Raw genomic sequence first — 14,144 nt, 5'->3', positions numbered from 1 at the left:
AAAGGTAGGTAAACATGTTTATCAATTAGCTTACTGAGATCCACAGTACTTCAAAACTATCCAGGTATCCAAGAACTTGGTTGAATTTAAAGAGAACATTTTAAAATCAAAAGTACCTTCATAATTTAAGTAAATAAGAAAACTGTAAAACTCTTACATTAAGTCAAATTCAATAAATAAAAATTGGGCACTTACTACAAACTAAGGCATTATTTGATATTGATATACTCAAAAGACATGAAAAATATTGATATACTGTTTTTCTATAGCAATGCAAATTAATTTTACTACTAGAAGAATAATTCTGTACTTTAAAAAAATACTTTTTAATCCAAAGATTATCCATCTATCTAATCTACAAATCATTTATTTAACTTGGGAGAAAATGCTTAATCAAGAAAATTACAATAAATAACAGTGGGTTTAAAATAGAAACCACACCTACCACTCTGACTGATGCTTTTCAACTCTTATCTCTTTAGACCTGTGAGAAAATTTCCATGATGTTCTTACTTCCCTAAGGAGTTTTAAATGTCACTCAGTGAAAAGTTATAAAGGAATCATTTACGAATTAGATGGAATAATATGCATGATTAGCTGAATTCTCTGGTATTTTCAAGCATTTTCCACTTGCAACTAAAGTATATGGTTATTCCCAACAATTTTACTCTTAGGTATATACATACCCAAGAGAATTGAAAAATGATGTACACAAAAACTTGTACAAAAATGTTCATAGTGGCATTATTCATAATAGCCAAAAAGTGGAAATAACCTAAATGCCCATCAACTAATGAATGGATAAACAGAAGGTGGTATATCATACAATGGAATATTATTCTGCCATAAAGAAAGAACAAAGTACTGATACATGATGCAACATGGATGTACCCTGAAAACATTATGCTAAGTGAAAGAAGCCAAAAAAAAAAAAAAAAGAGCCAAACATTGTTTGATGCCATTTATAGGAAATGTCCAGAATAGATAAATCCATAGGGACAGAAAGTAGATTAGTGTTTGCCAGGGGCTGGAGGAATGCGAAGTGAGTGCTAATGGTTATTCAGTTTCTTTCTGGGGTGATAAAAATGTTCTGGAATTAGAAAGTGGTTGCACAACTCTGTGAATATACTAAAACCACTGGATTGTACACTTTAAAAGGGTAAACTTTTTAGCAGGTGAAATTATATCTCAATAAAGTGGTAAAGCATGTGGTGATTAAAACCTATGTGTTGAATTTCTAAAAGAAGACAATATTCTGCTGAAAGGTGATAGGGCTCAATATACCTTGTATACCAATCATCCTGAAAATCACTTTTGAACCAAAAACATTGGTTCAAAATATCATTCTCACTATAGCTATAAAACAGAAAACAGAATAACTTTTTTTTTTTTTTTTTTTTTTGCGGTACATGGGCCTCTCACTGTTGTGGCCTCTCCCGCTGCGGAGCGCAGGCTCAGCGGCCATGGCTCACGGGCCCAGCCGCTTCGCGGCATGTGGGATCTTCCCGGACCAGGGCAAGAACCCGTGTCCCCTGCATTGGCAGGCGGACTCTCAACCACTGTGCTACCAGGGAAGCCCCAGAATAAGTTTTTAAACGTAAATATATGTAAAAAATTAAAACACCTAAGAATGCAATCTATACATATGAAAAAGTAAAATATTTATATGCATAACAAGTAGTAGCAACATCATTCATAAGCAGCAGTTAGTGTTTATTTTCCCCATATTTTGGTTTAACACCATAGTGGTAGTTTATTCTTTTTAGGGAAATTGCATATGGTACATATAGCATATTATGAGTAAGTTATAGAAGGCTGTGTAATTGGAAAATTAATTCCAAGTAGCAATATTTCCTCTAAAAACACATTTATTATCAAACAAATTATTTTTAACTAGTGGACAATAAAATGTACCTATAATTTATTAAGTCCAAGATATATAGTCAACTTGCATAAAATTATATATGGCATTTTAAAAACAACCTATTTCTAAAATATCAGTAATTCAGGCCAATTGGGATTTCCACAGGAGATAAATTGCCATTAATATCCTTTTTATGAAGAAAATGTCTGCCTTAAGAACATTACAACTATGTTATTAAGAAATGCTACAACATACTTTAAAAATCAAAATGGTGAAACATATGTATTAGGATATTCTTTTATGGGTACCAGCCCTATAGCAGCATTTCATAGGGTGACTTTAATCTAGTTAACTAGATTTCCAAGTGACTTGGGTTTTTACTTTCTAGAAATACCTATCACATGTATAGTTTTGTTAAGAATTTAAATTTCCATCATAAATGAGAACCTATCATACTGATAATGTAAAGATATAAGAAATAAAGTACTTGGATATCCTAGTACTTTATTAGAAATATATCTACTAACTCCACAGAAACAAGTTTTATATGTAAGCAAAATACTAAAATTTTCTGATTTGGGAGAAATGAAATAAAATACAGTGAATGGTTTTCTCTTCTTCTCTAACTGTAAAAATCCCTTTTGCCTTTTTATTTGACCCGTCTATTCATGCAATTTAATGAACCCTCGAAATAATTTACATGTCTTTATACAGAATTCACATCTACATCAGTAAATGGCCAGTTCTTTTATATTTTCAGTGCCTTATCAAAATATGGGTAACAAAGTTTTTCATTCTATGAGGCAGGAAGATGTTTCCTAAGTACTTCTTTGGATGATGAGGATATAGTATCTGGGAAGGACACCTCAAATTCTATTAGAAGGTCACCACGTTGCTCAGGATTTTTTGGAAACGGTAGCCCATATCCGATAATTCTTCGCCTCATTCCAGGTTTCACAATATCATTTATTGTCATAGGTATGGTTCTTCCATCCATTGTTGGCACATTAAATGAGCAGCCACACAATGCCTAAAATGGACCAAATAAAATTAACAAATTTCAAAACGTAAAAGTCTAATCAAAAATATTACCAGCTGTAAAGGACGATACCTCTAAGGCAAATTTTTAACCTCCAAAAGAATATCAATAATTATAAGACTTTTTCCACATTAGAAAGTCCCTTCAGGACACATATAATCAGACATTTTACAAAAGAAGGAAAGGAAAAGGGGAAGGAAAAGAAAAGGAAAAACGGAGGAAAGAATGTCTTTCACATTGCCCTGGAATGAAATGGATTGTCTGAGGCTGCTATTACAACATTCAAGATGCAGGGATGGAATGAGAGAAGAGAAGAGGGAGAAATTCAGGACTAGAAAGAATAAGATAGGAGCAACTACAAACTTCTCTAGAGGGAAAATGTTAGGACAAGAAATATACTTAATGTTTTAGTCAATAAATATTTACTGAGTACCTACTATATGCCATATATTCCTGTTAGAGCCTGAGCACATAGGGACCATGCACACAGACCCCACCTCAAGGAATGCACAAAGAATTCAGAAGCAAACTAGTAATTATAATACAGTACAAAGTTGGCACAGAAGTATGTGCAGAAGTCTTTTGTGAGAGAAAGGGCACCCAACCTACCCCCTTAGCTTCAGGGGGTAAGTTTGGGGTAAGCATTGGACCAGTAGCAGGTGTTGAGGTAGAGTGAGGAACAGCAGTGTTCCACAGAGTACAGCTCAGACAATGACACAGAGGTATATGAGATAATAATACATCAAACTTAGGGAAATGCATATACATTGAGGGTTAGAAATCAGATTAAAAACAACCTTTTATTTTAAGATAAAGAGTTTAGACATTATGGTAGATGCTATGTGGAGTCATTTAAGAATTTTAAGCAGGGAACTGATATGGCCTTATTTGCAGGATTACAATCCAATTTGAGAAAGAGTGCCTAAAAATAGAACAAATACGAACTAATGTATTAAAGCAGTACCCTCATAAATTATTTTGTCTTTTAATACTTTTTTTGTTATATAATTATTAACCCAAGTTAACAATTTTGGAAAAATTCTATACATGGACTAAGGTGATGAGATTACAGTACAGATCTCATAAACCATACTTGTAAAAAACAGAGTAGAGTTAATCCAGACTAGGCCTCATAGTATATAATTCACTTAAAATTGTGATTTAAATTGTTAGTATAAATAACTAAACTTAGAAAGTATAATCTTATCCATAAATGAGGTATAATAGTGGTACTACCTCAGAAGGTTCTTATGATAATTTTAAAAATATTGTGTAGTAAACATAAAATTAATGTTAGCTATTATTTAGATAAATGCCCTAAGATCACATGCATAATTCTGTTTGGTTTCAGAATCCTATGTCCTACCAACTTACCTCTCGTAAACTAATTCTAGCAGTATAAATTATATTTGATCCATCCCTTTTGAATTTGGGGTGATCTTTATCTTTAATGACAAAAACAATGTCTGCTGGAATACTAGTTGGTGTTTCATCTCCTTCCCTTGGAAAAGTAATTTTGGTACCTTCTTTCCACCCTTTTTTTATCTCGATGGTAAGAATTTTGTCCTCAGTTCGATAACTCCTTCCATCAGGGTTTAACCTTTTTCGAGAAATCTTCATCCGTTTGGTACAACCACTATATATTTCTTCAAGTGATACTCTAAGTTCATGAATAACTGGAGGATCTTGTTTGAGGCGGGATGGTCCCACAGAATTCCTGTCTCTTGGATATCCATTCATGCTGAATCCAAAGGCGCTAAAAGGATCTCCATCTACTTCCATTTCATCAGAATCTCTACCACCACCCATCCGTCTTCCAAAGAAAATTTCAAAGGGGTTGGAACCTCCGAAAAATGCTGCAAATGTGGCATGAGGATCGCCATGAAAGGTGTACCGGAAGGTACCTCCTTGTCCATCAGTACCTCCTGCCCCTCCTTTCAACCCTAAATGAAGAGATAAGCATGATTAGAAAAATGCTTACAACTCTTGAAAGTTAAACTTTCAACAACTGTATTAATAATAAACTTTGGCTAACTTAGGTTGCTATTTATTAATATTGACCAGAAATGCCATTATAACTGAATACAGAACAGCTACATAACTTCCAATCATTCCACCCTAAGTTAAATTTTTATCTTTCAAATTCTTCTTCCAAACCCCATCTTTTTTTTTTTTAAACTGGTTTGTTTTTTTAAAAAACTTCATTTTATTTATTTTTGGCTGCGTTGGGTCTTTGTTGCTGAAGGTGGGCCCTCTCTAGTTGCGGAGAGCAGGGGCTATTTTTCATTGCGGTGGCTCCTCTTGTTGCGGAGCATGGACTCCAGAGCGCAGACTCAGTAGTTCTGGCGCACGGGCTTAGTTGCTCCGCAGCATGTGGGACCCTCCCGAACCAGGGCTCGAAGCCGTGTCCCCTGCACTGGCAGGCGGATTCTTAACCGCTGCGCCACCAGGGAAGCCCCAAACCCCATCTTTAATGATAAATTATTCCTGAGTCTTTGTTCCACAGGTAAAAAGAAAATAAATAGAAATCGGGAACCTCTTATCTCATAAGCTACTGGTTTGATAACCTAAAGTATATAAATGTAAGTTTTTAAAAGATGTCATTCAAGGGGTGGGGGAGGGAAGAATTGGGAATTCGGGATTAGCAGATGCAAACTAGTATATATAGGATGGATAAACAACAAGGTCCTACTGTATAGCACAGGGAACTGTATTCAATATCCTGTGATAAGCCATAATGGAAAAGAATATAAAAAAGAATATATATATATATATATATATAAAACTGAATTATTTTGCTGTATAGCAGAAATTAACACAACATTGTAAATCAACTATACTTCAATAAAATAGAAAAATAATAATAATAAAAAATAAAAGATGTCAATTGAAAGGTCTTCAGTAATCAATGCAAAATACGTAACCTAAATCTTTGAGTACCATTATAATCAGTCAGCACAAATCAATAATATAAAATACCATATTTATACTAACTATCTGTATTTCAGATCACCTTTCACTGTTTAAGAATTAAATAGAACTCATTTGTGGCAGAAAGGGAAAAAATTCTAATAACAGAAAACCCTATGAAAAAAAATTTTAGACACTAAAATTGTTATCCTAGCCTAGATAACGAAATTCTTTATCTAGGCATACCATGTGATAGCATTAATTTCAACAGCATGTGAAAAGACTGAAATCATGAGCTGTGAACTCTTTTGACATGTAAGGCCTTTGGGCTAGTTATTTCTGTCTATTATGGACAACCTGCTTCAGACCCCAAGATAGTGACCCTTTGATCCTCTTTTTTAAGCTCAACTAAGTAATAAGTAGCTCACAAGAGATTACATATTTGAAGTAGCATTTTCTACTACATACTGAAGGAAGATTCTACTGAAACCCACAGAACAACAGTATAGTGATCTTTTAAGGGATCAATGCTGACAAGGATTTATATCATTACAGTATCAGCAAAGTTTCTGAATGAGCCTTATGGGCATTCCTGACCAAGGAAACAAGCAGGAAAAGAATATAAAAATTATGAAACTGTAAAGAAAAATTCAAGAGAATTTAAGTGATTCCAATATATTTAAGCAGTGACCAATTTGAGGGCAAGAAATACATTTTATTCATTTTTGCATTGCTCATGCATACAGGTCTGAAAATGACAGGCGCTCATGTTTATTTATTTATTTAAATTTATTTATTTATATTTGGCTGTGTTGGGTCTTTGTTTCTGTGTGAGGGCTTTCTCTAGTTGCAGCGAATGGGGGCCACTCTTCATCGGGTGCGCGGGCCTCTCACTATCGCGGCCTCTCTTGTTGTGGAGCACAGGCTCCAGATGCGCAGGCTCAGTAGTTGTGGCTCACGGGCCCAGTTGCTCCACGGCATGTGGGATCCTCGCAGACCAGGGCTCGAACCCGTGCCCCCCACATTGGCAGGCAGACTCTCAACCACTGCGCCATCAGGGAAGCCCCGCTCATGTTTATTGAATAAAGGGAATGAACTAATTCTTAAAGCCTCCAAAAATAAACTTTAAAATGTATTTTGAGTGTCAAGATATTTGAGAAAAGGCAGAAGCAAAAACAATATAAAGTATAATCACACATACACATATATGAGAAATTTAATAATAAAAAATTCTACTGAAGTCACTCAGCATGATTTCACAGAGTTTTACGTGTCTTATTCTATTTGGCAACTTCCACTAAAAGGTATACAGGTACTCTACTTCATCCAACAGTGCCAGATGATGTTTAAATTTTTACCTTCATCCGTGAATAGAAATCTGGAGACACAAAAAGAAATCTAACAATTTGAAAATTGTCAATATATGTATTGGATGATATATCCAAATAGCACTCAGGGATATGCCTTGTAGAATCAGAATGACAAGTACAAGCAGGACAAGAACTTTTAACACACAGCTCATCCAAAACTTCTTTTTATAAATTTTAGTGGTATAGTTATAACTCCAAATGTTAAAAAAAGCTAGTGGCAGATTTTTTTAATGATATATATATATATCATATAACTCAAGGTCATTACCAATGTGATTAAACCAATGCTAAATTATTTCAATCACTTCATCTTTCATCCCACAAATAGAGTATAATAATTTAACAGAGTTAATAAAGTAAATTGAGGAATTAGCCTGCCCGGTCTAACCCTCTACAAGACAAAATCTAAATGTTTTGGACCTATAATGGATTCATGAAAAGAAAGAACAACATTTTAAGTTATTACATCATGGGTTTGGCTTTTCTCTAAAAGCCCTTCCTTCCTCTGCCAAAAATGGTAACTCAATCAGGATTACAGAGTCCCTGAGAAGATTCACACACTGTCTGAAGTGACGTTTATCAAAGCTAACAGCTAACAATGCAGCTTTGACACTAAACAGTCAACTACGTATCCTCTATGACTGAGAAAAATCCTACCAAAATTCACACCAATACAACATGAATTATTATGCAAGTATCACTTGCATTGCCCGGCACTTGAATTGGAACAAGCCTGTCATCAACTACAGAGTCAACTCTTCACTACATACATTCTGACTGCTCATGGAAAATTTTAATATTCAGCTAGATTCCCTCTGCTATCCAAAATTTTCTCTAGACATCATCATCACTCGTGTGAGCAAGAAATGCACCCCAGAGTCAACATTTACGTATGCTGTACCGACAGCTATTATTTAAAAAACAACCAATCAACCAATTTGCAATCCAGAAACAATTATGTGTCTGGGATACTATCCATAACAATGATATCCATTAGTTAGTTGATTAAAAGTTTATCAAAAGCAGCAGCATTGGAGAAGAATTAGGATTTCAAAGAAAAAAAATTATAGGACTTTAAAAACTTTCTTTAAGGAGATCTAATATGTAAGAACCCAGATTTATAAAAAATACTTAGAGTTAACTAGCATAATGAAATTCTTTAGACAGCTTTGATTCATAAAAATACAAAAAATGAGTAAATACTCATTTAAAAAAATATATAGTAAATAAATTCAGTTGATTAACTATATGAAGAACAGAAGCTGCAAGCTAGTATAAAGATTAATATACTAAACACAAATTTGATCATATAAATACTAACTTTCAGTATTTAAGTTATTGAGTAAAACATAAACAATAAAAAAAGAAGGCATAAGGAAAAAGAAATGTTAGAAAACTAGACTACTATGAAAATGTGTTATTGAAAATCTTTTTTTTTTTTTTTAAGTCTTTTAATATAAACTTCTGTTGACATCACGGAACAATTCAGAACTAAACCTAAAACTTTAGGGGAGAGACTGGATCAAAATCCAATTTTCAATTTCTGTAGTTCTGCTTTTTGTTTCAAATGATTCAACTATGGAGAAACGTCTCTATATGGAAAAATAGTTTTATTTATTACATACAATAAAATTAACCCATTGTAAATATACAGTTTTAGTGAAGTTGTAGAATTGTGCAACCATCACTACAATCCAGTTATAAAACATTTCCATCAACCCAAAGAGTTCTTTCATTTCTATTTGTAGTTAATCCCTGCTCCCACCTCTAGCCCTAGGCAACCACTGATGTGCTATCTTTCTCTATAAATCTGCCTTATCCATGCATTTCATATAAATGGAGTAACAGAATATGTAGTCATTTATATCTGACTTTTTTAGCATAGTTCATGAGGTTATTCCATTTAGTAACATGTTTTATTAAATCAGTTCTTTTAATTGCTAAGTAGTATTTGTGTGTGTGTGTGTGTGTATACATATACAACACATTTTATCCATTCACTAAAAGATGATACTTTCGGATTTTTTCATTTGGGGCCATCACAAATGGTGCTGCTGTGAACACTCACGTACATGTCTTTCTATGGACCTATATTTTCATTTCTCTTTTACAGATTCCTAGGAGTGGAAATGCTGGGTCATATGATACTTTCAAAACATCTCTATTTTTATTCAACCTTTAAAAAACTCAGAATTTAAAATTGTGGATATTAGAGGGGCTTCCCTGATGGCTCACTGGTTAGGAGTCCGCCTGCCAATGCAGGGGACACGGGTTCAATCCCTGGTCCGGGAATATCCCACATGCTGCAGAGCAACTAAGCCCGTGCGCCACAAATACTGAGCCTGAGCTCTGGAGCCCAAGAGCCACAACCACTGAGCCTGTGCGCCGCAACTACTGAAGCCCGCACGCCTAGAGCTGGTGCTCCGCAACAAGAGAAGCCACCGCAGTGAGAAGCCTGAGCACCGCAACAAAGAGGAGCCCCTGCTCTCCGCAACTAGAGAAAGCCCGCGAGCAGCAACAAAGATCCAACGCAACCAAATAAATGAATTAAAAAAAAAAAAAAAACACAACCAAGTAGATATAAAAAAAATAAAATTGTGGATATTAGAGATTTTCAAAACACAAATATACTGAGATCACTGGTTCTGGTAGGTCCTAAATATATAAATTAGCATGTTCAACTCATATAATTCTCAGTTCACGGTTCCTTATTTCCACAGTCTCAGGCCTTGCAAAAGAATGCAATAATTGGGGGAAAAAAGTATATCAGGTAAATTAGTAATGGCCCCACAGTCCTAAAATTATTGTTATGTTACTTCTAGAGAAACACATAGGGCTATGGAACCAGGCCTGCAGGCACAAACAGATCAATGACAGGCAAAGACAAAAAGTATTTTCCCACATTTTAACAGTATATGTAACCAGGTATTTTAAATAAAGGATAAGTAAATATAATGCTTTTCTGTAAAGGAAGATAATTTCTAAAACATAATCGAATAACTTTCATTTAACTGTATTTTAAAGTAACATAACTAGAGAATGATATTTCTGAATAATATATTTCAATGCTTTAAAAAACTTATTCTTCCCTATTACCTCTATTGCTTACATCAATTACCTGAGTCAAGAACAAAAAAAGATTTGGGGTACACACATGATCCTGTTTTAGTCTTTTTTAAATTCACTCACTGGTGATGCTCAGTAAAAATCAAACTGGAGAAATATCACCCAAGAAAAACACTATTAAGAGGTAATATTAAGCCAAGAAAAATGTATCATTTGGTGACTTGAAAATTCTGCAAATATCCTTAGTAAACACTGAATCTTATGGTTTAGTTATAGAGAGATTTGAGCTATTTGTGAGATGGGGATTAAATCAGTGGATATTTGCTTTTTCATGGGAATTTATTGTGTTACTGCATGTTTGTAGATTTCTTTACAAAATTACAAAATAACTTCTTCAGAAAGAGTAGTATATGGTTAGTAGTATCTCAGAATCCTGCTTAGGTTTTGAGAAGAACCAAATCATAGTATTTTGAGTAGTATGGCCATAAGGAACCAACAGGATTGAACTGCCCACTATTTGCTTTTTTCAATATTTACTTTGTAAGAACCTGACACTGCAGGTCCTCATCACACCAAAACTGGCAGCAGAAACTGCAATTTGGGGCAACTCAGATCAAAAACAAAAAACAACAACAAAAAACCCTCTACACAATCACCCTGCTTATCTAAATTTAATGTTTTAACTCAAAATAAGCAGTCGCTACTTCACTATACTTTAGGCTATATTTCTAATTAGGAAAATTTAACATTAAATGCAATAAAGGAAGCAAAAAACCCGAAAACAGTTTTCATAACTACAATGATTTAAAAAAAAACATCTGGGGAGAAAAATTAGTAATAAAACAACTTAGTCCTGATATAAAACGTTGAAAATCCCAGAACCTGTAGAAATTGAAGTGTTGTTGTTAAATTAGCGATTTAAAATAGTCTTACTTTATAGCTACAATTATATGGAGATGATGGATAAACACTTTAAAATCCAGAATGATAAAAGGATAATCTTCAATTATTCCCATTTACTGTATTCAACTAGTTTCTGATCTCACAATCCAAGAAACAAAAGTGTGGCAGGGAGAGGAAAGGGAAGTTATCATGCCTTCCTCTATACCTAGATAGTAAAATTTTAAAAGAAATAATGTTACCTTAAAGTAAATCAATAATTGTTCTAACTAGGTGGCCATTTTAGGTCAAAAAATTATATTTCTGAGATCTCATTTTCTTGGCACACAATTACTGTTTACAATTAAGCTAAAAACTTGTTCTGGTATTTTATGACATCAGGAAAATTCTTTCCTCTCCAGGCAGAATGCCAAAAACAACTACAGCTAAATGCCTGGGCCTTCGGCTTCTCAGAGAGACGATTCTGTCCTGTTTAATTTAAACTAGCTTTGCCATAAGAAAGGCAAAAAACTTCTTTTGTTTTCGTGAATAAAATATAAACTACCCAGAATTTGAACTGCCAATCTTAAGATTTTAAATGACTAAAGAATCTTTACTGGTTCTGACAGAAAATTCTTTAGAAAACAAAACAGGTTGCATAAGACTTTTGACACAATTTCTTAATGAGTATGGGAATTTAAGGTTTCTTTTCGAATATAATGTTAACATTATAAATCTAATGGTAGAATATACATATTACAAAATGTCAAAATCCAAAAAAAGGCAAACAAATACATTTCATTCATAGCTATATAACATTCATTCATATGATCAGAGATGAAATCTTGTTTTCATCCATTATTTGTCTTTCTACTTTTGAAATGTCAGAGAATTTAATTTAATAACCAGAAGGCTGAGAGAGAAAAAAGAGAGACAGAGCTGGAGAAACAGAAAGATGTACACTGAATACTTACCTTCCTCCCCAAACTGATCATATATTTCTCTCTTTTTAGGATCACTCAATACTTCATAAGCTTCTGCGACCTCTTTAAATTTTTCCTCTGCCTGAGGAGATTTGTTCTTGTCCGGATGAAATCTGAGGGCTTGTTTTCGGTAAGCCTTTTTAATATCTTCATCTGAAGCTCCTTTTTCAATTCCCAAAATGCAATAATAGTCTTTCCCCATTTCGAATGCCTTGAAATGAACTTAGATTCCCTTTGTGAAAGAAAACAGCGTCCCCAGTCTTAGCAATACAATGATTCTAAGAAAAATAAACCAAGCTGGGTATTTTAAAAGTTAAAGCAAATCAGCAATTCAGCTTTGCTGTCTTAAGGCAGCACGCAGACAGTGTCTCTGTATTTAATTCCTTCCCCAACAGCTCACTTACAGATAAATATACACTACACAGGAGACGGCCTCCTTCTAGATCCTCCCATTTTCACTACGTGTCTCTGTACTTTCTAGAACAGCAAATGCTACAGGACGTCACTTCCCCAGCTGCCTCTAGTCAAAGTATTGAGCTAGGTTTTCTCCTCCTCCACGATTAACTATTCATTTTCCTTCTGGCTCTACCATTTTTATGTCCTTTTTAAGAGGCCAAGTGGATTAAGAAACCAATATTTCAGCACAGAATGTCCTAACTACACATTTATTTACTCCATTCTAGGTAAGAAAGCAACAAAAAAAATCATTATAGCCATTAAGTATCTTACCATTAAAATAAGTTAAAGTTATTATACAAATAAAAATACTTATTTTAGGTATATTAATCTCAACTTCAAGTTATTCAAATGTAAGGTATACAATACTAAAATATGGTTTGTTTAAATTAAAATTGTCAAATAATTTGTGTCATTTTCAAAATTCCTAGGGTCTATCAATCAGAAATGCCAGGAATTTGGCATTGTAAAAGTCTACATATCATAAATATCAAAAGCAAGGTTTTAAAGTCAGTAAAGGACTTAAATATGACTTTAGCTGATGATATTAACTCTTTTTTTTGTAGTATAGAAGAGTTAATAGTTCAGGCAAACTAATAACTTCTGAAAGCTTCATATCTGATTTTAGTTACTTCAACTAAAACAGAATGAGATCTGCCCTCCCCACTCCTAGGGTCACTATTTAAAGAATTTTTGTCTTGCTTCAGGAATGATAGGAGAAAGTATCAGGTTACAGACAGTAAAAACTCATGTTTCTTTTAAGACTTTAACTGGATCAGCTTAAAATCTGGATATGCTATTTATGAGGCATAATATGAGAGATATTTTTTCTTTTAAAAACACACTTTCCCGGTTTTCCCTGGTGGTACAGTGGTTGAGAGTCCGCCTGCCGATGCAGGGGACACGGGTTCGTGCCCCAGTCCGGGAAGATCCCACATGCCGCGGAGCGGCTGGACCCGTGAGCCATGGCCGCTGAGCCTGCGCGTCCAGAGCCTGTGCTCCGCAACGGGAGAGGCCACAACAGTGAGAGGCCCGCGTACCGCAAAAAAACAAAACAAAAACAAAAAAACCCACAGTTTCCCTAATTATAAATATAAATGCTAACTGAAGATTTTGGAAAACACAGAAAGAAAAAAGAATAAAATAAAAACCTTCCTGGGCTTCCCTGGTGGCGCAGCGCAGTGGTTAAGAACCTGCCTACCAATGCAGGGGACACGGGTTTGAGCCCTGGTCCAGGAAAACCCCACATGCAGCAGAGCAGCTAAGCCTGTGTGCCACAACTACTGAGCCTGCGCTCTAGAGCCCGCGAGCCACAGCTACTGAGCCCGTATGCCACAACTACTGAAGCCCGCGTGCCTAGAGCCCGTGTTCTGCAACAAGAGAAGCCACCGCAGTGAGAAACCCGTGCATCGCAATGAGTAGCCCCCACTTGCCACAACTAGAGAAAGCCTGAGCGCAGCAACGACGACCCAGCACAGCCAAAAATAAATAAATAAATAACAAAACAAAACCTTCCTATCATACCACTTTAGGTAATCGCTGCTAAATGTTAGTGTGACATAAGAAAATGTCAAAAG

The 14,144-nt window shown here is 34.8% G+C and overlaps 1 protein-coding gene across 5 annotated transcripts in view; it reads right to left on the bottom strand.

Annotated features, from left to right (window-relative positions):
* Positions 1-725: 725 nt before the first annotated feature.
* The window catches only part of DNAJB4 (DnaJ heat shock protein family (Hsp40) member B4), a 41,827-nt gene continuing 28,408 nt past the window's right edge, over positions 726-14,144 (bottom strand). For 4 of the 5 annotated variants that reach the window (XM_079907472.1, XM_079907473.1, XM_079907470.1 and 1 more), the window contains 2 exons: positions 4,278-4,846; positions 726-2,894 (listed from right to left, as the gene is read on the bottom strand). In XM_079907472.1, coding sequence (XP_079763598.1) covers positions 2,661-2,894; positions 4,278-4,712 — 669 coding nt within the window. In that variant the 5' untranslated portion in view covers positions 4,713-4,846 and the 3' untranslated portion in view covers positions 726-2,660. Of the gene's footprint in view, positions 2,895-4,277; positions 4,847-12,102; positions 12,695-14,144 lie in introns of those variants that run through there. The other variant, XM_079907469.1, reaches the window with a different exon arrangement.

This window comes from Stenella coeruleoalba (assembly GCF_951394435.1).
Source record: "Stenella coeruleoalba genome assembly, chromosome: 1".
NCBI classification, from domain to species: Eukaryota; Metazoa; Chordata; class Mammalia; order Artiodactyla; family Delphinidae; genus Stenella; species Stenella coeruleoalba.
The sequence above is the reverse complement of the archived record's forward strand: the minus strand, read 5'-3'. Positions and strand labels throughout refer to the sequence as shown.